This window comes from Vigna unguiculata, chromosome 3, assembly GCF_004118075.2.
Source record: "Vigna unguiculata cultivar IT97K-499-35 chromosome 3, ASM411807v1, whole genome shotgun sequence".
In the NCBI taxonomy this organism is placed as follows: Eukaryota; Viridiplantae; Streptophyta; class Magnoliopsida; order Fabales; family Fabaceae; genus Vigna; species Vigna unguiculata.
In genome coordinates this window covers 48,538,079-48,564,944 of record NC_040281.1, presented here as the reverse complement: position 1 = coordinate 48,564,944, position 26,866 = coordinate 48,538,079, and the positions used below count along the sequence as shown (strand labels likewise).

At 33.3% G+C, this 26,866-nt stretch overlaps 2 protein-coding genes across 9 annotated transcripts; one reads left to right on the top strand and one right to left on the bottom strand.

The window, feature by feature from the left end:
- Positions 1-4,548: 4,548 nt before the first annotated feature.
- Positions 4,549-12,791, bottom strand: LOC114178957 (ATP-dependent Clp protease proteolytic subunit-related protein 4, chloroplastic). Of its 8 annotated transcripts, none has more exons than XR_003603410.1 (9): positions 12,492-12,791; positions 10,886-11,089; positions 9,319-9,374; positions 7,341-7,467; positions 6,874-6,951; positions 6,409-6,522; positions 6,227-6,335; positions 4,897-4,965; positions 4,549-4,817 (listed from the first exon to the last, which is right to left on the bottom strand). XR_003603410.1 is itself a non-coding variant. In XM_028065114.1 (8 exons), exons 1-7 carry the CDS (start codon positions 12,753-12,755, stop codon positions 6,264-6,266), a joined length of 915 nt encoding a protein of 304 aa, XP_027920915.1. In that variant the 5' UTR covers positions 12,756-12,791; the 3' UTR covers positions 4,554-4,912; positions 6,227-6,263. The 8 variants fall into 8 exon arrangements, 3 of the variants coding, with proteins under 3 accessions (XP_027920915.1, XP_027920916.1, XP_027920914.1); XR_003603411.1 differs by having other exon boundaries at positions 4,554-4,820; XR_003603414.1 differs by having other exon boundaries at positions 4,554-4,820; positions 4,897-4,959.
- Positions 12,792-19,844: 7,053 nt separating this feature from the next.
- On the top strand, positions 19,845-21,765 carry LOC114179027 (light-harvesting complex-like protein 3 isotype 2, chloroplastic). The gene is made up of 3 exons (XM_028065216.1): positions 19,845-20,492; positions 21,028-21,165; positions 21,266-21,765. The coding sequence occupies exons 1-3, from the start codon at positions 20,057-20,059 to the stop codon at positions 21,514-21,516; spliced, it is 825 nt and encodes a 274-aa protein (XP_027921017.1). The 5' UTR covers positions 19,845-20,056; the 3' UTR covers positions 21,517-21,765.
- Positions 21,766-26,866: the final 5,101 nt, after the last annotated feature.

Below are 26,866 nucleotides of genomic sequence, written 5' to 3'. Positions count from 1 at the left end.
AAAATACAGTATATTCAAGTATGTGTCTAGAAATAATTATGTACCAAGTATCAATGAAAGATTTATTTGTTTGTCGTTCTTGAAACGCGTGTAAGACCGATATTGTTATCTTTCTGGTAGGTTTTTCTAAAATGTAACTCACAAATATGTTTTTACATCCTGTATTAAAACTAATTAATGGGGTATCAGTTTTATATTCTTATCAGTAGAGATTGATGAGCTCTCAACAAGTTACTAAACAGTCAAGTTCATCAAATATTGTTCCCTGAACAATCCAATCCATCAGAAACCATTCTCAGAAACCCAAAATTATGTATTATCCATAAAATTAATAACACTTTACAGTAATTGATACTAACAAATAATATAATTTATTAATTAATATTAATCTATAATAATAATAAAATAAAGAATAATAATTTTATATAATAAAATTATATAAATACAAGAAGTTTCGTTTATGTTCTTGAATTTGTTAAATTATATTTTATAAGGCACTTTATTTTTTTTTAATTTGTATCGATATAAGACTTAAAATCATATTAAAATTCCTAACATTATGTATAAAAATTATTTAGCATTGAAAAATAACTAAAAAGAAAACACCTCCCCAAATTTTGGTTTGGTTCTCTCACCTTCGATCGCCAAATTTAGATTTTGACATGTGTACTAAAAAAAAAAGTTAGTTTGACTTTTACACGATAAATTATGTTTTCTTCTTGTCTAAATCATAGTCGTTGGTGGGTTTCAAAATGTGCACTTAATATAAAAGTTTACACTGTTGTAAAAGATGAACAAATGTAATACATAATCTAAATAAATATCGGGTTAAAATATTTGGTTGGACTTTGTATTTGTTTAAAAATTTCAATTACATTTTTATATTTTGATTGATTTAAGTCTTCATTTTTTAAAACGTGCAATAATTAAGTCCTTTTGATTAGTATTAAAGTAATAATGTTAAATATATATCATTTGTTGGTTCGTCTATTTTTCTAATTTTGAATTTTTTTTTAAATTAAAAATTATTTTATTTTATCATATGACAAGTCAACATTATGTGACGTATCACGTCATTGTCTGAATCTCAATTTGGTCTTGTATTTGTTGTTTTGATTTCATTAGTCTTAATTTTTATTTAAATTAAACAATTTCACCACTCTCCAAATCAAGATTACATTTAATTTTTAATATTATATTGATATTTTTATTAAAATTGATACTTTTATTAAATAATTATTTAAATTTATATTTTACATTAAACTTTATTTAAATTTTAATTTAGAATTTAAAATATATTTGTGTTGATATTTTATTATATCAAATTTTAATATTATTTTTATTTGAATTTATATTTCAAATGATTGCATACAAATTTATATAGATTTATAAATTTATATTTTGAATATTTGTATAACATTATATATCATTAGTTTCTACATAAATGTTAGAGTTTGTTTAAAAATAACAATTTTAATTCAAATGTAAAACTTTTAAAAAAAATTATAAAAATTTAAAATAAATATATGTAAAATTTTTAAAAAAATAAATAAATTTTAATGTAAAATATAAATTTAAATAAAATTTTATTGTCAAAAATATTTAATAAAAATATCATTATAACCTATGATGCATGGATATGATACGTGTATCGGATATGACACGTATCTGATACTTTATTTTGAAAAGAATAAAATACGATACGTGGTATATACATATTAAAAAATGTACAATAATTATTAAAAACATAATAAATATATAATTGTTATCGTGTGAATTCAAATTAAAACCATCTGTATTAAAATTATCAACATAAAAAACTTACAAATTATTGTCATAATAAAAGTACTATTGTTTGATTTATTAGACATTTCATTGGGTATCACTAAAGTATTTTAAAGTATCCAATATGAGACCAAATTGCTCAATTTAAAACAAAAGATGTGACTTATTTGATCAAAATAATAAATATAATGACTAAATTCAGATTCAGACAATAACTTTATACGTGACACAACATTAAAAATTAAAAGAATGAAAAACTGACATGTGACACATATTTAATGATATTAGTGTAATACTAACAAAAATGATCTCATTATTACACATCTACAAAAATAAAAATTCAATTAAGACTAATAAAAATATGGAGACCTAATTGAGATTTTCGAACAAATACCAAAATCAGTAAAATATTTTAACCTAACAATTGAATAGAGAAATAAGGAACGGAATTGTTTCCAATATTTTTTTAGAAATACCAATAAAAGTTGTAACCATACCAACAACAAGGAATACAAAAATCGTGAATATGAAAAACAATCAGATATAAACGTAAAATATCATATTTCATCCAAACTAAAACACATGTTTATGACCAATAAAATACATAAGAAACTTTTGAATAAATGCACAATATATATAGTCCTTCAAAAAAAATTTTCAAAACAAATTATTACGAACAACTTATACTTCTTTTGATTATTATACAAATAATCACCCCTATTGAGCTTTGTATCTAAAAATTAGCATGAACTGTCCATGAACAAATTCTCAATTACAATTTGAAAATTTTCAAAATATCAGAATGAACAATATTGAAAATTTTTAGTTGTTCCGTTCCAACTAAAAGTTGATACAAAACATTAACTATTTTAGAAGACTTAACCACTAGAAATTATAAGTTCAGAAATGTTTTTAAGTAGGCCGCTAATTACGTGTTACACTTATATCTAATTAAACGTTCTTATATAAAAAATTTAGGAGTAAAAAAACTTATTGTAAGCTAAAAATAATAAAATGTCGATCATATTAAAATGTACTTAATCACATAGAATAAAATAAATAAAATATGGCAAAAGATAGCACGTAACTAACATTGTTTCCAAAACTAGATTCCACCAAATAAATTTAAATACAACTTTAAAACATTAACCATAACACTAAAAAAATATTACTTTATAAATCGGGTTAAATAAATGTAGGTGTAATTTAAAACATTAACCATAACACTAAAAAATAATATTACTTTATAAATTGGGTTAAATAAATGTAGGTGTAATTTAAAACATTAACCATAACACTAAAAAATAATATTACTTTATAAATCGGGTTAAATAAATGTAGGTGTAATTTAAAACATTAACCTACTTAAAAAAAAACTTTTAAAACGTTAAACATTGAATTAACCTAAAAAGTAACGGGGCACACGTACGTCGCTGGTTGCCCAAGAGTTCGAAAATTCAAAAATATTAGAAAGGCACTCGAATGTTCCCACTATAAAGTCAGATAATCCAAACCCCCAAATTTCACTCTCTTTCATTCTCTTACCTTTTATTTTTATTTTTATTTTTTTTAAGAAAATCCATTTCAAAAACAATTCCACATTATTTAAAAATCGTTTGCTCGTTCAAAATCTATTATATTTTAAAAGTTAAATCGTTTTAAGAAGTAAAAAAAGAAAACATAAATAGCTAGGAGAGGATGTTTTGTCATTCTGTTTTATAGGGTTTTGTTAAAGTGGTGAGGAGATAATTTTGTAGAAAAGGGAAATGAGCTAAGAAGGAAATTATATTTGAAAGCATAAAGAGAGGTAAATTGGAGGAGTAGGTGGTTCTCAAGTCTAGCCATCCATGTGTTCAATCCTTACACCAACTTCTCTTACAAACAGGATCACGATAGTGCTTTCAATAATTCAACCTTTTTCTTCTTACACTCCTTTCCTTTCTTTAACCAATTATTTTAGTCTGCACTTTTTGTTTCTTTTCGTCAATTTTTAAATACAATGAAATCTAAATATATGTTAAGAATTGAGAGGTTGATAAAAGAAGTGTCTAGTGAAAAAGAACGGACTGGATATGAGCGGGATAAAAATCTCGAGAGGATAAAGTAAAAATTCAAAAATTAAAAGAAAAACTTAGGAGATAGTAAAAGAAAAAGGGATATGAAAAATCATGAATTGAGAAAAAAAAAGATACTATTTTTTTACAATTTATTACAAATCAATATTTTTTAAATTTCATCCGTTATTATCAATCAATATAAGTGATAATTATTTTTCTATCTTGATCAATAGTTTGAATGTCAATTTTATCCTTTGAGATTGAATAAATCATACTAGAAAAAGAAATATTTATTATCACGTAATGTTTCTCATGTTAGTTACTTTATTATGTATACTTAATATTTCTTATCAAATCCTTTCACTTTGCATTGTCATATATGGTTCTATTAGCTAAATTTAAGTAAATAATGTATTAAATTAACTTGATACATAATATACAACCTTAATTAATACATCTTTCAAAAATCTTCAAACAAGTCCAGTTCTCTGCTAATTTTTTTTTAATATGCTCTACTAAGTATTAAAAACACATTGTTTTAATACTTTAAAAAGAATTTTAATATATTTTAAAATTTTAAAATTAATGTCCATGAGTATATTTTAAAGACATAACAGAAGAACAGAGAAAAATCAGTAAAAAATTCAAACTCTCTTCAAACCCCCGGTTCTTGGCATCACAAATTTCTTAAGTCTAAAAGTTGAGATACCGTTCTTCAAAATTGCTAAACATTGGCATTAACTGTAATCGAGTTTCGTTCTGCTGGTACTGACGGACAAACATTTTGAATTAGAATGAACCAGAATACAGTCATGTGTATAAAATATTAGAAAACAAGTAGTGGTAGATCCTTCAGCCTATTGTTGGGTAAGGGAAACATGGTCCTATGGTATTAACAGTTCATACTACAACATCCGCTACTTGCTTGGCATGGTTGCCCAATTTCACTGCTCGTCTTCTTCCATTTCAGCTGATCTACTTCCATTACAAGAAATAATTTATTAAGAGTACAAAGCATCATATGCAAGAGAATAAGGATCCACAAAAACTATACCAGTCCACACAAATTCCTGTAGGCAAGAAAGTTTCATCAGAAATACTCCAGACCATGCAGAAACTGCCTCTGATTAGAATACAAGGAAAACAATCACATTTTTTGCTATATAGTAAAGTACTGTATTTACTCTTTACCCCCTCAAAAATCAATGCCAAATGCCAAAAAAGGAAACAAATGGAACCATGTTTTAAAAAGCAAAAAAGTCGAATCTCTATAATGGCCATCAATTTTGACAACACACTCCATCAAAGGGGCATGCCACTTAAATTAGATAATGCAAAAAAAATACATAACTAAGAGACCAACGGACCAGCAAATGTGAGTGCCGTATTCCTTTGTCTCCCTTACATGTGTCTTCAACGCGTGTTGTGAAGCAAGCCAACTAACAAGATAAAACTAAATCCGGCCAAATACAAAAGTGCCTATTCACCAATTTAATCATAATCTTGAATCTTGACTCTAATGGCAATTCATGAAATATTCGTAATGCAAATGCACGATATAAACAAGTATACCAAACAGCCCAAGCAGAAACCTTAGCATGACCATACATGTCCCTTCTCCTAGGATTAGGATTCTCTCTTCAGAAGTAACTGCACCATCATGCAGTTCAAATCCGACAGATTACATCTAATGTTTCAAATTATTCGTTGTAAAATAAAGCATTTTTATGGTTTATATTTATTCAGTTATTCTTTTATTGTAGAGGATCTTTATCCGGTCCAATATATTTGCTAATATTTTAGGGGTAGGAAGAGGAGAAAACATTTCGCACGGGTGTATGGACATGAAAAAGTAATCGTTCCCTTAATTTTATGCTTCCACTCAGTAGTGGAATAGAATAGAATAGAAACTACAGAGGTTGTGGATGTCGCTGTCAATCAAAGATTACTATTTAGCTCATCAAAATGAAAAGCTAATTGAGAGCATTATACTCCCAAAAAGGTTCAAACAAAGGGCTTTGGGGCTCCTTGGCTCCTTTCTACACAAAACATGAAACACTAAATTGTGGTCGGCGCAATCATTAGACAATGCCAGACCATTACTTGTTTTGCGGTGGCAAACACCAGAAGCGTAAAGCCAACTGTAAACGGAAAATATTATAACCATGGGTGATTAGTTAATTTATCAATGCAAGATTTATGAGCATTTAATTTCTGAGCATCACAAACAACCCATCAAAATAATAGCAAAGAACCATAAGATCTAAAAAAGAGTTCTTGCTAAAAAGGGTACAGTTAATCATCGTCTAAGATAACAATAAATAAAATCAATTTTGAAGTTGCAACAACTGTTTGATACAATAATAACTTGAGATGTGCTTTACCTGAACTCTGAGAAAATTGCAATTCAAATCCCAAATGTCAAATAAGCCGTGCCTTTTTAAGATCAGAAACAACTCCACGATCCTCAGACCCCCTATCATTGTATATAACCTGCAAAAGACAGTTAATTTTATTTTTAACAAGTAAAATAAATGATAAAACGAAAATGTCTAATGGCAAATACCTTGTCTATGATACCATACTCAACAGCTTCACTTGGGCTAAAATACTTTGGACGCTGAATATCATTCTCAATCTGCTCAGGTGTTTTTTCCATATGCTTTGCATACAATTTAACCTTTAAAAAAAAACAAACATCATGCACGAGTTGCTACAATAATCTTTCAGTCAGCTTTTCTTAAAGATCAGTAAAGCATACATTCTTAAGAATCCATATTAAATCAAAATTATGCAGAAGTTCATTGAAATGTCCAAATACAACACAGTTCATAATGTCATGCTTTGTGGTTCAAGGGAACCAAGAAATGTTTGGCTACTGCTCAACAAACTAACATTTCAGTAGCTGATAAAAAAATAAACTAAATTGACTAAAAATGCAAGAGTATGCACTGGTCCAAAAATCTTCACAGATAGTATATATAACTTCAACTAAAAACTTAGCTATATAAAATTAGATAGAAGCACATACCAATTCTGCCTTCACATTATTGACTTCTCTTCTTGCAAGGTTAACATCTGTTGCTTGACCTTGAAACCTTGCAATTGGCTGCAAATTGAAAAACAATACAATTCAGATGTTAGGATAAAAGATCCCCAAAAGAAATACAACAAACTAAGTAACTAGAATGATCACACCAACAGCTTAAGCATTGGGGATAGTTAGGGGTTGTTTCTTTACGAAAATGTATATATTTTCATTTTTTATTTCACTTTTAATTACCAAACACCACCTTATTTTAACTTTATTTCCTCTTTTCAAATCATTGGTATAGAAAACGGTGAAAAACAACTTTTTATTGTTTTCTGTTTCAACAATTTCAAACATGAAATGATGAACTTTTGGAAATAGGCAACAGTAAAAACAGAAAATGAGAACAGGAAATAATTTCTGAAACCAAACAGCCTTTTCATTTGTAATAGTCACAAATGGTGAACCTGTCTTATCATTATCGTTGATGATGGCAAAGCAGAGCGGTTTCCCTTTGCACCTGAAGCCAAAAGCAATGCTGCTTCTCCCCAAGCATTACCAACACAAAGAGTGAAAATAGGAGGCTTGACATACCTGTATCACAACAACTAAGCTAGATTTATAAATATAAACACAAACATTATATGGGGAATTCTTCAAGTTGGGAAAAAGCTATAGAATAAAAAGAAATATGTTTCATCTTCAGGTTATAACAATTACAAGAAAAGTAAACATATCATGTTGAAAGGATTAGTGAAAAAAACAGGTCACCAAAGATGGTATTGCTCGGAAAGAATATAACAAAGTTCATATTTTAGGTACACGCATGAATATTCTTATTTATAATGAAACAAAATCAATACCAAATAATGATAAATATTCGGTAAAATATTTCCTTGTCAAATCATATCATATCTTCCTATTCAATATAATCAAATCATATCTCCAACGTTCCTCCTCGAGCTATGGAGCATATGTATCAAATGAAATAAACTTGTTACAAATGTCATTATAAAGATCCCTCGAGAGACTATGTTAACATGTCAGCAAGTAGGTTGTAAAAGCTGACAAAGTAAATAATAACAAAGCTAGTAGATGTTCCCTAGACTAGACATGGCTTTCTCTCTGTCAAGGTCACCTCGTTAATCTTCAATATGTATTGTCCTTTCAAATCGTATTGAAGAGGGAAATGGTACACATTTATGAGATATAATCCTCTTGTATTTCAATTAGCATAGTTGAGGAACATATATACATATAAAGCATCACTTAGGAATTTCCCTCAAGGTGGAAATATGTATCACACAAGATGGAAGTCAAGCTTGTTAGAAGTGGACAAAGGCCACAGGCTGCCAGAGGGCAAAACTGGGTAGAAGACAAGATAGCTCTCAGAAAGAAAAAAATTGCTCTGAGGACCCTAAGGATGTCAAAAGACAAAAAACAATCTAAGCACATGGTAGATGTCAGAAAGAAAAAATACTTAAACAGTCCAACAATGGTTGAGAAAAAAAATGCTCAGAGGACATAGCGACTGTCAAAGAGAAAAAATGGTCATTGCACAACAAGCTAATGCCACTGGTGGCAGTCACTAGCTGGAAAAATCTCCACAAACGAAAAAAAAAAAAGAAAAAGACGGTAATACTTGCTGGAATCATTAAACATTACCCGGCAGAAAAATGTCAACAAATAGTGCTCACCGGAAAAAGTTGATGGTAAATAGTACTTGCCAAAAAATGTTGAGAGTAAACAACACTGACCCAAAAAGGTCAACCATAGATAGTACTCACCAAAAAAAGACAGCAGTATGAACCACTCATTGGAAAAACTTTGCTGATAAATGGTATTATTGGACTGAAAAGATTTCTAGAAAATCATCAACAGTGAACAGTAACACCCGTAGGAAAAAGCTTGCTGGAATGTCTTCACCGTAAACAATAATGCCAGCAATGAACTGTGATGGCAGCAGTGAAGAGTGGCACGAAAGAAAAGGGAAAGCAAATAGAAACTAGACAATAAACATGATTTCTAAAATATGTACACCTATGAGCAGTGAGCCCACAGGAAAAACACAGATTAGGAAAAGAATTAATTTAGAAATCTAGATCCAATTTAAAACCTTGATACAACTTGTAGAAAATCACTTTCCATCAAAAAACACTACGGTAAGGATGCGAATTGTGGGTATTATTGCCATTCAGATTACTACCCACAGAGGGACTCATGGATTCCTAATTATTAAAATCTGAACACAGTGCCAATATAGGCACAGCTAACTAAAAAACTTCCCCACCTTACAACCCATAACTTGAGCAGAGAAAATGAAGAAAGACAGCAGTTAAATTTTTTCCCATTGAATGACACCTTTGTAGTATATACTTAAGAGCCTAAAATAAGCGAGATAAGGAAAATAAATAGCATGATCAAAGAAACAATAGCAATAATAACCTCATCACATCATAAATTGCAAAGGCCTCAGTCTCATAACCCAACTTCTCACCTCCCTGAAAGAACAAAACAAAATTCCATTAAGAAAATTAATATTTTCATGGAGATTGTGGCACCATATTTTAGAATCTAATGAAAATCATTTGCCGTTATTTAGTAGTCAGAAATGAAAGCATTCAACAGTTCGTATAGATTCATGCAGCCTCCTCATAGTAGGATAAGACTAGGTTCTTGATGTTGCACATGATATTGTCATAAAACTGAGCAGCTCCCTGCTAATTATACAGAAAGAAATAAAATGTGTTGATTTTATTAATTTCATTTAGCTAGGCTATATAAAATAATTATTAAATTATCTATGTCTATGGCAGATTTCTATCTTCAAGGCATCTCCATAATAGCATTACACTGAACCCAAAAAATGTTATGATTAGTAATAGTTTCTCGGAAGTTCCAAAACACGTTAATATTCTTTAATTTCTATGAAAACTAGGTTGACAAGTGTAGATATGGCCTCACCCTATATGATAAGATTAGATACGCTTATAAAGTAGGATGGTGACTTCAATTACAGTAAGTAGGGGGTTGATTGTGTACAGTTTTAATTTCCCATTTGCGTCCTTATTTCTTTAATTAGGGTCACCTCATTAGGATCTATATATTTGTATCAATTTTTAACATTTTAGACAACAGAACAATTCAGTCTTTCCTATTCTCTTTTAAAGGACAAGCATGTCTCAAGATGATAGTTTCAACATGTTACAGATTCAATATTGGTCCCCTTTACTCAAATTCATGGCTCTAACACTTTTGGTTGTCACAAAAGATCCTCAAGCCATGGTGCATAAAACTGTGAGGCTCAGTAGATCAGTACGCTTTAGATATCCTTCACCGTGGGCATAGTCTTAACCAAACCCAGAACCCCCACCTCCAGCCCAATGCTTGCAACCTGGTTAGGCTAGTTTGGACTTAGCTCTAGAGCTGCCTTTTCCGCGCACTATATCACAATCTAATGAGAACATGGACTACACACTCATCAATACCTCTGTTCACCATAATTGCTAGTAAAGTAATTGCCATCAACGTAGTGCTTATCAAAATTTACATTGCTTTGTTTCAGATTAATAAGCAAACATAACATTTGAGAAAATGTGGCAATTTCTTAGCACATTATGCATAAGTAGGTATAACTTGAAAAGGGAAACCCCCAAAAGCATGACTTTTATCAAGGTGTGCAACACTAGAAAATAATATCCATAATAGTTTCTAAAAAATTATTGCATTAACACAATGACCCCAATTATATTTCTAATGAAGTTGCATAATTTAATCTGGTTCATCTACCTCACTATCACTGCTCTAATGCACACACTCCCTAGTCCCCTCCCTCCCTTTATCAACCCCTGTTACAACACGTGACTCTAAATCAACCAAGCCCTGCTATATGCACCTTAGTAAAAAGAGAAATGCTTTAAAATTAAATAAATTAGATATCACACATCAAGCTATGAGAAAGTATTTCTCAGGTGAAAACAGGCTTAATAAAAAATAGAGAAATATCACCTACCTTGGTTGTCCCAGTGGAGTTTATGTAGAGGTAGATAGGCTTATCATCATCTTCATATTGAAGGTAAAGAAATTCTGCTAGAATCAACTCAGTGACAGATGGAACAAGAGACATGCCCAAATAAACAATTCGGTTTTTGTACAAGTAAGAAGCCAAGTCCGGTGGAGGTTGTTCCCATGCACTCCCACTTGAATATGGAATAACCTATCCAAAGACAAAAAGAGAACAACAAACCTGCATAAAGATGGCATATATTGTGCCGCAATGTGCTATGAAATATTGTATATTACAAGTTATACCATTTATTCACATAATACATAAATAAGGAACCGGGGTAGTTAAGGAATGTTTGTTTCACACACTGCACAGCAATAACCATATATGAGTCTCTTTTCAACAGATGAAAAACAAAAACAATGACAGCTCTATACATATAGCATCAAACAAAAACAAATAAAATAATAAAATAGAGCTCCCAGTCCTCTCCACATATCTATCAAAAAGACTCTGAAGAAACTGTTCACGGACTACCAAAGAGAATCCACTAAATAAATCCTATCCCTTATCAAGTAGATCAGTATAAGGAGAAAGTGACAAAGAAATCTAAAAATGGCATGCAACGCAAGATGTTAGAAGGGATCATTGCCTCTTCGCTATTTAAGAATGCCTTTTCTAGTTCAGGCAGAAAAAATCTCCAATAGTGCATCGATCTAACATGCTACCAACTGTGATAAATGGGGGCAAACTAAGCAGAAAGCACAAAGAATTACAGCTTGCCAATCTTTGGATTCATAGCATTCAGTAGTTTAGGGTTTTCCATTTTTGAAAATTGAAAATCATCTTTGACTTGTATTATGAACGTTGTGCTTGCAGAATGAGTAGTTACTAGTTTATTTATATAGAAAGTCGATGGGAAAAGCCAAATATATTACTATTTGTTTTTATAATCTTAACAATCTTCTTTGATAAGGTGTGTTGGGCTTTTATGGACTTCTGTATCTTCAGGGATTAAGGTGGCATCATTGTGAACATGCTAGAACAAGATAGAACATAACATATGAGTTCTATTCTACATTTGGTTTCAAAAATGAAACAGAACATGTGGTCAAAAAAGGATTGGCTACAAATATTTTCTTCTGATTCCGAGAGAAGGCTATTTTCGACAAAGTGAGACTTCTCTGCCAACAGCTTTGTTTTGTTGGGTGTTCGTGATTGTGATAGTGATGACCACAAGGACTCATTGATACATTTCAAATCCCTAATGTGCGACCTGAAAACTCTGTTCTAAAACGACCTTAGTCGTCATAAAAACCTACTCACTCCTTCTCAATATCCGTCAAAGTCAAATTCCACACCTATATAAGCAAAACAAAAACTATAAACCCTACGACCTCATACGCTGATTAGAAACTAAACCCTTAAACCTATAAATTCACACTCGAAATTATCGCAGTACGCACAGATAAACGGTGAATATTCACGCCAAATCAGAATCTAAGTTATTACGGTGTTGACATCAAATCGCCAATCTCTTATCCAATTCGAAACCAACATAGCAAACGCGAATGTGAAAAGCGGATGAAGAAAGGTGGTAAAATGGTAGTACCATAGTGACAACGCCTCGTTTGGCGTTGGAGCCACCAAATGAAGCCGGGTTGAGGGAGGAAGGTCGGAGCTTGAAGCCGGAGAAATGGCTAGAGGCGCTGCTGATTAAGGCACGAGGAGCAATGAAATTGGTGGAGAGAGATGTCCTGACGGAGGAGGTCGACGAGCTCATGGCTCGAATAGGGGTTACGGTTCGAGACGACGACGGCAATGCCATAATTGGCTTGTTGAGTGCGAAGCTAGAAGCAGTTGTGGCAACCTCCATGGTGAGTGAGCCACTACGTGAAAGAAGAAAATAATGGTAATGTAAGGAAGTCACGGCTTTTAAATGGATGTCCTTGGACTGAGCAGAAGAAGTTCTTCCTGCACCTCCATAGCTTCCTTCCTGCACCCTCATGAAATTGTTTCTTCCATTTTATCCTTTTTGAATTGTAAAATTTGGAAATCAAATGATTTTCAAATTTTAATTCAAAATTCATTTTTCATTTAATTTTAGATTATACAATTCAGAAGTCATTTTTTGTTTTCAGATGGTATAAAGTCATTTTTTTTCAATTATACCATCTAGAAAGAGAAAAATGGGAAAAAAGTGTATGGAATTTCAAGAAGAAAGTTATGAAGGTGCAAGAAGAAACTACCTGAGCTTATTGGTTTTCGGTCTAGACAATTTTTTTATTGTGGATGTACTAGCTAATTTCTTTCTGCACCCTATGTTTTCTATCTATAGCCTATATATTTTATAATGAAAGTTTTATCGGAAGCTAAGGCTACACCTCCCTTGTCCTTGTTGGCTAAATGTTATGGTGAGTTGTTGGTGTTGGTAGCCTGACGATCTCGTCTCTCCAATTTTGTCGTTAAATCTACCATTTTTTAAACCTTTTGTATTCTCATATAAAGTGAGGGGTTAGTGTTGTTGGTCATTAAAGAGGATCTACTTATTTTAATTCATTTTTTCAAACAAAAGAAACACATGCATTGTTTACATCACATAACATCAAATTCCTTACTAATTCATTTCATAAGTTGAGTCACATGATCATCATGCAATGCATAATTAGAACATAACTATTCTTAGGTCTTATTTAAAAAATCTAACAAGGGATACTTGTTTTTTTTTATTTTTTCACATTCTGTTCAATATCATTATTGATGTCATTGAATGTCCTACATTTTTATAAGATAATTGGTTGGTATCGTCCATTACAAAGTTTCAAAATCATTAATTTTTATCTTATTATCAAATATAAACAAAATGTAAATTATATTAACTTATGAAAAAATCAATATTTTAGAATAAATATTGATATAAATATTTTCGAAATATATTTTCAAATAACAATTTAACATTATGCCACAACATTTGAAATATACTTTAACAATCATAAAATAAAAAGTCTCAAATGTAATATATCAACTAATAAGAAAATCTTAATGCAAAATTATTGGTAACACTTTATTTGTAATAAGACAACAACGATAATAATAATAATAATAATAATAATAATAATAATAATAATAATAATAATAATAATAATAATAATAATAATAATAATAATAATAATAATAATAATAATAATATAAAAATAATCATTATACTTTAATTATTTAAGATTATGATTATTTTTCATCTAAATTTGATCCTAAATATTTTTTAAATCAATCAAAAAGATTGAATTCCTTCACATTTTATAAACTGAATCGAACTAATAGTCTCTTCCATCAATTAGACATTAGAAGTTTTTAAAATGTGCTGAATTTTTATTGATTTTTATTTGTCACATTTATTTGTCCAATCCAACAACCAAAATTTATAGAAATTCATATTTTTGTTAGCGGTAACAATATTTTATAATATCGATCAAGACGTTGAATGCATTGATCTTTAGATATTGTTAGAATTAAGAAAAAAAAATACAACATAATTTTTTTAAAATTAACTTAAATATTGTGATAATTATATGAATATTTAAACTTAGTGCATGTGTTAATTCACACGGTCACACACACGTGCATACACAAGCATCCAATAATAATAATAATAATAATAATAATAATAATAATAATAATAATAATAATAATAATATATTGATGACAAGATATTACACCTTACGATATTTTCACTAGATTAGGTTATTAATATTTGTATCATTTTATTATTTAATGATGATAATATATTAAACATTATTATCTTAGCAAAAGATACACAAGAATTCATTAGTTCATTAATACTTGCATCAATCTATTATTCAATGAATGAGTTAGTTACAATTAAAATTAGTCTTGTTTGTTATGTAAGTCAGATTGTACTTAAGTCAAGTTGACCTAAATAAAAATCATGTTTGTTTGAGGTGGTCCTAAGTTAATATGAATAAAGGGGAGTCAGACTTGAGTTATGTAGGTTGGTTAGGTCCAATCAAGTCAAAATTGAAAGGGTATATGTTGTGTTGAGTTGAACCGAGCTCATGTTAAGACAAGTCAAAATGAACTCATGTCAGGATGAACAGTGGCGAATTTTGACTAAAAATGTTGAAGGGACCAAAGTAATATAATTTTAAGAACATTATATTTCGTCATTAGCATAATGCTTTAAAAAATTGCTTCTCTACTAAACAATTTGATTATAGTGTTTCAAAATATGTGAAAAAGTATAATATATCTTGTTTTCATCAATAGTTTCCTTTTTTTTTTATCACTTTTTAATAATGAATTTATTCTTTTATTCTTTATCAATATATATTTTTTGTACATAATATTAAAAAACAATTTATCATAATTTAATAAAAAAAATTGAGGCACATAATTATTAAAAGAGAAATATATTATAGTTAAGTCACAATTAAAAATCAATTATGAAAAAATACATGATACATTTTTTTCTATATTCATACAAAATGAATAAACAAAAAGCTAATGAGATAAAAAATAATGTTTTCATTATCAAGTGAGACAAGAGACAAGAAAGGAAGAGGATAAATGAGAAATGAAAGCAAAAATAATTTTGTGTCTAACTTTTTTTTCTTAAAATACAAAAAGAAAATATATGAAATGAGAGATTATTACAATTTGTGAAAAAACTAAAAAGAAAAAATAAGAAGGGAAATAAAAATTATATTAATAAATATTTGGTTTAAGTACTCTTTTGATTTATGTTTCCGTTTAAAAATGTTAAGTTGGTCCTCCAATCCTTTTAGTCTCAATTTGGTCCCAAATTTTTGAAAAACTAATGCAATTTTGTCTTTTACTTAAATTTTTTGAAACGGGTAGATGATTTTTTCATTAAAATTGAAACTCTTAATATGAATGATTTGCTTTGTTGATGTGATTAATATAATCCTAGTGTCAATTTTTTTTTACAAAAATAGAAATCAAACCAGAAATTAAGCTTAAATATTTTTATTCTTTATTATCTATTAACATTAAATACACCATTTAATTTTCATCAATTTCTAAAATATATTACCTATGATTTAAAAAATTCAATAAAATTTTAATTATATATATATATATAATTTAAAAAAAAAATAAAAATTAGGGGGTGTAACATGCCTAAGGAATATTGCTTATTTTAAATAAATAAGTTTTTCAATTAAAATAAATACCACATTAATTATAACTATTTCCCCAAAACGCGGGAAATTTAAAATCATAATTAGTACCATACATAATCCGAATGTACCATAGCGTTATTTACAAGTGATATTAAAATTTAACAGAAAATATTTACATAAAAAACAAAACAATAGAGTTTCTTTCAAAATCCCAAGTGGCCCATGCTCTCCGTCTCTAAGCAGCTCCTGGCTCACCTGTCACATCATTTGCTCCCGGATAACAAATTATTTGATCATCGCCATACACACACAGATAGGATGAGCTATGCACAATAAAACATAAACAAATATATGTGAAATAAATATGCTTTCCCACCCAAAACAATATAAGTACAAACTCATAATTTCCAAATCACCCAACCATGACCTCATAGTCCTTCATGAGTCATATGCATGAACTAGGTCTTGGGACTTTCCTGTGCTCCCACGAAACTAACTCATTTGTGGTCCAACCCTATGAGCCTATCTCGCTCATAGTCCTGCCCTACGGACTCCTCGCCTACAGTATAAACATCCAAGTCTCACACTTGGACCCTGGCACACATGCAATCACCATACTGTGGACTCCTCGTCCAATAGTAGCTGACGAGAACATTACAGTTCCTTGCCCATCGTGCGCTCGACACATGCAATCACCATACTAAGGACTCCTCACTCATTAGTAGCCGACGGGAACTCAACCAGTTCCATGCCCATCATGTGTCCAACCTCCGAGCACATCCTAGACCCCTATTGGACTTAGCCCATCAAGCCCAAACATCACACCACATGCATATCAAGTTGATCCTTATGATAAACATCCAAAACACGCTCGCAAACACATAGAAACACAATAATTCACATAAGCTCGCTTAGACTAGGAACCCCTCGCCCAAGCTAAGTCCTTTGCTTCGCTTAGGCTAGTTCGCCTCGCCTAGGCAAGCTTTAAACAACCACAATTACATGTTATCTCGCTTAGGCGAGATTCCCTCGCCTGGGCGAGTTGCACCATCGCTCAAAGCAACACGCTCCCCTCGCCTAGACGAGGAACCACTTAACCATGTCATTTCACATCGCAACCTCGCTCAGGCGAATGTCTCTCGCCTGAGCGAAACAGAGTCGCTCAAAACACCAATACTTCTCGCCTGGGCGAGATATCGTGCTCAAAAGCGCTCAAGTTTCCTCGCGACCTCACTTAGGCGAGCTGTTCCTCGCCTGAGCGGGACTGAGTCGCTCAACATCAAACCAAGGTCGCCTGGGCGAGCAGCGTGACCCCAACTCTCCCCTAGACGAGATAGACTCGCTTGGGCAAGACTTGCAGAGTTCCCTCACTGTCACACACAGATTTTACCCAAAACAGTGTCAAACCATACCACAAAACATGCAATCGATACCAATGTTATTGTAATGGCAATTAGCACCCAGAACAATACTTTTCACACAAAATTGACAACCACATTCGAACATACAATCACCAATAACCCGAAAGGTCAAAACCCTCCTCCCACAACACATTACCCACCCAATGGTTATCCTTCTGCTAGGTTTTCTTTACCCCTTCACATTCATACCACCACTAATAATTAGCAAAATTAAAGCTTATGCTTTACCCACCAAGGTTTGAACCCATGACCTTCCACTCATAAGGCCAAAGCACCACCACTATGCCAAATCACATTTGATGATACCCTCCAATCAAACAACAACTTACATCATCAACCCCATACTCATACATATTATAAAAAGGCAATAATAAAATAACACACATAATTGGCATATATAGGACTCAAACCCAAGTACTCTCACACAATCAAGTACTCTCAACTACATGAGCTAGTACTTTTCCACACCATATTAAACAACAATAATTATCACAACGACGCCTTTTACCCGCATTTATTAATTAATTAATTATTTAATTAATTAATTTCTCGGGTCTTACAGGGGGGACATGGCTCCTCCTTGCCCCATTAAACATCCGCCCTTGAGGATGAGTCAAGTCAGGCTTATGTTAGGCCAAGTCGAGTCCAGCCAAAGTTGGTCAGTGTTAAGTCAGGTGAAACTCAGACGCATCTTAGACTGAGTTGAGTAAGACCCATGTTAGGCCATGTTGTGCCAAGTCAATTTGAATCCACATCAGGTTAACTTAAGTTAAATTCATGTTAGATTGAGTATAGTTAGGCTCCGGTTATATCAAGTTGAATTGAATTCACAGTTTGTGTAAGGTCGAGTCAAGTTTGGCTCATCTCAAGTTGGCCCATTTTGGATCCACCTCAAGCTCAATCCACTTGGGCTTATCTTGAGTCATGTCAAGTTGGATCCATCTCGACCAGAATCATGATATGACCACTTTAGGTTGAACAAGTCTGACCCGTGCAATATGTAAAATATGTATGGGTCAATTTATAATTTAAAAATACGGTTAAATATGTTTTTGATCTCTCAAGTTTTAGTGAAATTTGAAATTAGTCTCTTTTCAAAACTTTTGACCAATTTAGTCATTCATCTTTAAAAATGCATGAATTTAGTCTTTTTAACAAAATTTTGTTAAGTTTATCTGACGTTTCAAGCACATTTCACGATAATATTTGAATTGTTTACACCGTTTGACATATTTTCGCTTCAATGTTAACTTAAATATTATCATAAAATGCGTTTAAAATATTAAATAAATTTAACAAAATTTGATAAGAAGGACTAAATCCACACATTTCTAAAAAGGAGGGACTAAATTGGTATAAAGTTTCGAAGATGGACTAATTTCAAAATTTATTGAAACTTTAGGGATAAAAACATATTTAACCCTTAAAATATCTTAAGGACTTGTGCATTTCTAATTGAAGCATGAGGCAAATTCACTTTCATCAAACCCACTTCATGGAGCTAAGGCTTTTTATAAAAAACCTTATTTTAAAATTAAGTTGGAATTGACGCATGAATTAAGGATTAAATCGACAATTCTATAAATAATGATGTTTTACCATAAATCATTGAGCATCACACGTGTAATTAGTACTCTATATGGTTATAAAATTTAATATTTAATAGATTTTTTTTCACTTTTTATTTTGGGTGATAAACTTCATATTGCTTGCACTTTTGGCCTGTCCTTTCATATACACCATAAACATAATTACTCCTTGTTGGTAAAGTGGTTATGCTAAACAAGAAATTTTGTTTCTCAACTAAATAATTTTGAGTCACCTTAAAGGCGTACAGTATTAAAATCCATCGATTTTCCAAAAAAGTTAAAGAGTGTTATAAACAAAATTAAAAGAAGTCAGAATGCAGAGGTTAAAAAGAAAAAGAGTAAAATGTAAAGATGTATAAAAGCAGGTAAAATATGGAAACTTCTATTTATACCAATATTAAAATAATCTTTAAAATATTAAACAAACTCGATTCTCTCATTTGTCATTATCGGCATCAGATTTACCAAGAATCACCTTAAATTTTACCACTACTCTGTTTCAACTCAACTCAATCTAGTTAACTCCTCTATTTTCTCATAAAATTCTAAACATCCTCAAAATCTATGAATATTTACTCACCTAAAATCCTTACTCTTCTGAAATCAAGTCGAACATAGTGTAATTGAGCATTTTGTGACATACTCTAGATGGACTCAAGAAAAAAAAAGAAGCAATTGATGGGCCATTTTGTAAGTTTGAAGATGGTGTAATCCATAGATTTTGCGTGCTGGGAGATGATTGGATAAGAATGGACTAAAAGGACAAACGAGTTGCGAGGCCTGAACACTGTACCTTTTCCTCTTTTCCTTTTTCACTTCAATACTTCCCCCTTGTGACTTTTGTGTGTGTGCTGTGCCCATACTTTCTAAGGCTGAGGATAGCCCCAGCCGGAAATAGAAACTCAAACCCACCCACTCATCAACTCATTCAACCACCATGTTCTGATATTTCCTCCACCACACACACTCACACACACTCAAATTCACACTCACATACCAACCAAATTAATGCAGATGCAAAGCATGTCAACCACCATGGCTTCCTTTTCCCCTCCCACCCATTTCTCAGCCACTCCTTCGTCGCACCCCAAACCCCGTCTCTTCCACAAGACCCACTTTTTATTCTCTCTCAGGTCCAGGACCCTTGCTAGCTCTTCATTGAAGGCTGCTGCTGCTCCTGAGAACGGCGTCGGGACTGCCGTCGAGCCGCCGCCGGAGCAGGCCGCGCCGGAGTCTTCTCCCCCGCCGCTCGAGAACAGTTCTGTTGGAACCAATGGGGCTGCTGCTGCTCCTGCTCCTGCTCCTGCTCCTGCTGCTGCGGTTCAGATTGAGGAGGTGAAAGTTCAAAGTGGTTTCGTGGATCCGAGATGGGTTTCTGGAACATGGGACTTGACCCAGTTTCAGAAAAATGGCGCTACCGATTGGGATGCTGTAATTGATGCTGGTAATGTTATTATCCCTTGCTCATTGTGCTCGTAATGGTAATGTTTTAAATTTTTTCTTGCTCCTAAATTAAGTTTTGGTTGGTGCCTGTAACCTTTGTACCTTCATACATATATGTTTCTTCGCTGCCTAAAATTTCCCCTCTTCAGTTATTTAAGGTAACCATTTTGCACAGGAAATGTTGCTAATTGGTACAAACTGATGTAGATTTCGTTATGTACATATCTCTTGTTGACAAGAAAAAAGATATACCTTTTGGTGGATTTTTTAGAGTGTAGATGTGTTACATTACGATGTAATTGTGACCTCCCTTCATTTGTCGGCTTGAAGTTTATTCCCCAATTGAAATCAGTTTGCTAATAAAATGGAGTCAATGGGTCTGCATCCAATGTCATTCCTGTATTCCAGTTGATAGAGCATGGTTCATTTTGTGACAGAGGGGTAACTCAGTTTATGTTGGATCAGATTCATATCTGGTTGGTTTCATTTTTTTCCCCTTAAAAAATATATCAACGTGTGGGTGTAATTATTTTCAGAGGCTAGAAGGAGGAAATGGCTTGAGGATAACCCGGAATCATCCAGCAATGAAAATCCTGTAGTTTTTGACACCTCCATCATACCCTGGTGGGCATGGATGAAAAGGTTCCATCTCCCTGAAGCTGAACTACTCAATGGTGAGTTTTGATTTGCATTCCAGAATGAAATTAAAGAATAATTTCTTATGTCAGTAAGATACAAATAAACACTAACATTCTTGTTTTGAGTATCGTGCAGGTCGTGCCGCCATGGTAGGATTCTTTATGGCATATCTGGTTGATAGCTTGACGGGAGTTGGCCTAGTGGATCAAATGGGAAACTTCTTCTGCAAAACTCTTCTGTTCGTGGCTGTGGTCGGAGTTCTTCTGATCCGAAAGAACGAGGACCTTGAAAACCTTAAGAAGCTATTTGATGAGACTACTTTATATGACAAGCAATGGCAAGCAACTTGGCAGGACGAAAATTCAAGCACTCCCAAGAATGAGTAGTGGAATTGCTGTTTTGTAGTTCTCCCCCTTTATGTCTCTTAATACACTTCTCTATTACTCTTTCTAGTAAAAAAAACAGACATGGATATGAATTAGACATTGTATTTCATATCCTTCTCTCGTCCTAGCTCCAAATGACCTAGATAGTTTCTGTTTGTTTGCAATGCGGGAGTTGTTTTTTTCTTAATTAAGAACCCATCAACTTCCAAAAATAATACAACTTTGTAGCAATTCTATCTTTTGTTTTTACCATTTTCAGTTTCATTTTTGTTGCAATCTCCCAAGTATTGATACGTGTACAAAGGTATCAATGATATCAGCTCGTTCAGGGGGTGATTGCAATAGTAGAATTACGCATTACCAAACATTTAAAATGGAAGATAACCTACAAACAACATCGATGACCCGTAAGGCCGTATCGACCTACATGACCAGTACTGAGTAGAAAATGTAAGCATAGGGACGATGTGAAAATTTCCGAACATTTCCGCCTCAGAAATGATCGTTCCATCACTGAACCAAACTTGCCATAATATTCAAGGAATTGAAGCTTATAGAAGTTATGGATATAGGTAAGTCTAGCGTTATCTTACCGTAAAGAAATCATGTTAGGGAAATACAATTTTAATCCAGAACATTTTTTTTGAGATAGAAATCTATTAGTTAAGGTTACATGATTTTAGTTCAATTTTGATTTCAGTTTAAAATGCTCTTAACCAAGATTGTACTATCTTTACATTACTTCTAAGAGCGCTCTCAACTAAAGTTCAGTTTAATACATTTTTTTACAAAATTGTATCATCTTGACACGATTTATCCATATCTTTAATTTTTTTAAAAGTTACCCATTTTAGTAAATTAAAAAAAAAAGGTTACATTACTTTAGTAACAAAAAAAGGCTTGATTTTTAATGTGAGAGCAATCCCCCTGAGGCGATCTTCGTATGGTGGATGTTACTTTCACGGCTATTGTTCTTGCATCTATCAAATTTCTCGCCACATCTCATTAAACACTTTCGGAAAATTATTTTCATAACAGGAGTGAGATGATTATCTCCCGCAAAATATTTCCAAATTTGTTTTTGTATGTTTCGGAAAATAAAATCTGGAACGATAGAATGCCGGGAGAAATTTGATACTGATGGGGAAAACAATAACAAACAATATACCAGAGAATGCAGCGGATATAATTTCCCCTAACTTGCAAGAATCTATGAGGAGCAATAATCAAAGAGCAGCAATAATAAACCACCAAAAGCACAAATAAAGGCACCAAGATTTTTAACGTGGAAAACCCCTCAAATCAAGGGTAAAAACCACGAGTCGTCCAGACCAAAGAAATAGCTTCACTATGATCAACAAGAGTACAAAAGAGTCTCAATCAATAGCACAAATTAGTGCCAACACTCAACCAAATAACAAAACAACAAAGCTTTCAAATAGAGAAGAACAAGAGGGGAAAACCTCTACAAATCACTGCTGCAGTGCGAAATTAATATCTCCCAACTCAGACCTCGTATCAAAGATCCGACCGGTCAGAATGAAGAGCAATGAGTTCCGAACCTGCTGTAAAAATTTCAGCCCGATCCAACGGTGAACGAATCCGCAGCGCCGAATTTACTGCGACAGCTCTATGAAAAACGTGAACAGAATTTTCCCTCTACCTCTCCCTCTATGTGTTAGGGCTTTCAGTGTATTCTGACTCTATTGTTCTGCCTCTCTCTTTATTTTATAGCCTCCTCTCCACTAGGTTTAAGTGAGACATGGGCTTCTCAAATTTTGGGCCTTTTCTCCACATAGGAAGGGAGCCCAATACCCAACAAATCTCCCCCTCACAACTATGTGGAGATAACCGCCAAACCGGCGATCTCACAACAAACTTCAAACTTTCCTCTTGGCAATGCTTTAGTCATCATATCAGCACCATTATCATCTGTATGAACCTTTTTCAACTCCAACAACTTAGCATCCAAAGCATCACGTATCCAATGATACCTCACATCAATATGTTTGGATCTAGAATGAAAAGTTGGATTCTTACCAAGATGGATAGCACTTTGGCTATCAACAAACAATGAATAGTTATCTTGCCTAAAACCAAGCTCCTGCAAGAATTTCTTCAACCATAACACCTCCTTGCATGCTTCAGTAATAGCAATGAACTCTGCTTCTGTAGTAGACAACGCTACACACCTTTGTAGTCTTGATTGCCAAGCCACAGCTCCCCCTGCAAACTTTATCAAATAGCCCGAAGTGGACTTTCTGGAATCAATATCCCCAGCCAAATCTGAGTCTGAGTAACCCATCAAAGTAGGTTTATCACCTCCAAAACAAAGCTTCATATCAACTGTACCATGAAGATACCTCAAAATCCATTTCACAGCATTCCAATGCTCTCTACCTGGGTTTGACAAAAATCGACTAACTGTACCAACAGCATGTGCAATATCTGGTCTTGTACACACCATCGCATACATCAAACTGCCCACCGCAGATGCATAAGGAACTCTACTCATATTGGTCTTCTCAACTTCATTTGAAGGACTCTGTTTAACACTCAGTTTAAAATGAGTAGCAAGAGGAGTACTCACAGCTTTAGCATTTTCCATCTGGAATCTCTGCAACACCTTCCTAATGTATTGCTCTTGTGATAGATAAATCTTCTTTTCTCTCCTATCACGTGAGATATGTATGCCAAGAATCCTTTTAGCAGCTCCCAAGTCTTTCATGGCAAAAGACTCGCCAAGTGTCTTCTTTAACCTGTCAATTTTGGAAATATCTTTTCCAACAATAAGCATGTCATCAACATATAATAACAGGATAATAAAGTCATCATTAGAAAAACTTTTAACAAAGACACAATGATCAGAAGTAGTCTTCATGTAACCCTGCTCACACATAAAAGACTCAAACTTCTTATACCACTGCCTTGGAGCCTGCTTCAAACCGTATAGACTCTTCCTTAGTCTACACACATATTCTTCCTTGCCTTTAACAAGAAAACCATCAGGTTGCTTCATGTATATCTCTTCCTCCAAATTACCATGAAGGAAAGCTGTCTTCACATCCATCTGCTCAACCTCCAAATCAAGAGTAGCAGCTAAACTTAGCACAGTTCTGATGGATGACATTTTCACCACAGGTGAGAAAATCTCATTGAAATCAACACCCTTTTTCTGTCTGAAACCTTTCACCACTAATCTGGCCTTGTACCTTGGAAGTGTAGAATTTGAATCTTGTTTCACCCTGAAAATCCACCTAGTTTCCAATGCCCTTTTGCCCTTAGGCAATTTCACCAAGTCGTAAGTGTGATTATCATGCAAAGATTTCATCTCATCTTGCATTGCATCCAGCCACTGTTTCTTCTCTTCACTATCCAAAGCCTCTTCAAAACACTCAGGTTCTCCACCGTCAGTCAAGGTTATGTACTCATCACAGGAATACCTTGTAGAAGGTTGTTTTTGTCTATTAGACCTCCTGAGTTGGACTTGAGGTGATTCAGGTATATCACCAAGATCGTCATCATCATCATGTTCCTCTTGAGCATCATCAATTGGAACCTCTACTCCACTTCCAAACTGTTGATCATCAACATCACCATGTTGCTCATTGTCTTGAGCTTCCGTTTCAACATTCTCCAAATTGTGAGTGGGCAACCTCATCGGATTACCATCAGTGAGATTACTGTCTTTCTCGGGTGTGGTCTTCTTCACCTTATCAATGTCTTCAATGGTCTGATCTTCCATGAATTGTACATCACGGCTTCTAACAAGCTTCTTCTCAACAGGATCATAAAACCTGTAGCCAAATTCATCCTCACCATAGCCAATAAAGATACATTGCCTTGTCTTTTTATCTAACTTGGATCTTTCATCCTTAGGAACATGAACAAATGCCCTGCAACCAAAGACACGCAAATGATCATATCTAACATTCTTACCAAACCAAATTTTGTCTGGCACCTCAATATTCAAAGCAACTGCGGGACTGAGATTAATAACATGCACAGCTGCAAGCAATGCCTCTCCCCAAAAGTGCTTAGGCAACTTTGCTTCTGAAAGCATACATGTAACCCTTTCAGCCAAGGTCCTGTTCATCCTCTCCGCTAGACCATTCAACTGAGGAGTTTTAGGAGGAGTCTTCTCGTGTCTAATACCATGCTGCCTGCAATAAACATCAAAAGGTCCACGGTACTCACCACCATTATCACTACGGATGCATTTCAGCTTCTTACCTGATTGCCTCTCAACCATAGCATGAAATTCCTTGAACTTTTCAAGTACTTGACCTTTCCGCTGAAGAGCATAGACCCATAGCTTCCTGGAACAATCATCAATAAAAGTAACAAAGTAAAGTGCACCACTAAATGACTTTACCTTTAATGGGCCACAAACGTCAGAATGCACCAATTCAAGCAATTCTGACTTCCTTGAGGGAGGATGCTTCTTAAAAGATACTCTGGTTTGTTTACCAGCCATGCAATGAGAACATTTCTCCAATTCTGCATTTCTCAATCCCATAAGCACATCCTTTTTAGCTAAGCAGTTAAGCCCTTTCTCACTTATATGACCAAGCCTCCGGTGCCACAAAGATGCCTCCATATACATAGCATTCACACTGTCTTTAGCAACCAAAGCTTTAGTCCAATACAATTTAGATTGTCTCTCCCCTCTGGCCATAACCAAGTTACCTTTAGTGAGCTTCCATTTACTAGAACCAAAGTGATTGTCATAACCACAATCATCAAGCAACTGCACAGAGATTAAATTAAAACGAACATCTGGAGCATGTTTGACTCCTTTAAGCAACAACTGCACTCCCATGTTGGTTTGCAGGCAAACATCACCAACACCAATCACTTTAGACTCACCATCATTACCCATCTTCAACACTCCAAAATCACCAGAAGTGTAAGATGTGAAGAACTCCTTCCTAGGTGTAACATGCAGTGTAGCACCACTATCAATAATCCACATGCTCTCATCAGATACAAGATTAACAGACTCAAAGTTACGAAGAAGAACAAGATCACCATCTGTAGCAGTAGTGACACGATCATCATCATCATGATCATTCTCTCTCTGTTTGCCCTTCTTGTCTTTGTTCTCCTTTTTCCACTTAAAACAGTATTTCTGAATGTGTCCAGTTTTATGACAAAAATGGCACTCTAAAAATGGCACTCTAAATTCTTGTATCTTGACTTGGACTTGCTCCTACTCTTCTCTCTACCACCTTTATGTTCCTTTTTCTGACTTCTCCCCCTAGCTTCTGTAACAAGCATCTCAGACTGAGATGAAGAACCATGTGCCTTCCTTCTCATCTCTTCATTAAGAGCACCGCTCTTTGCCATC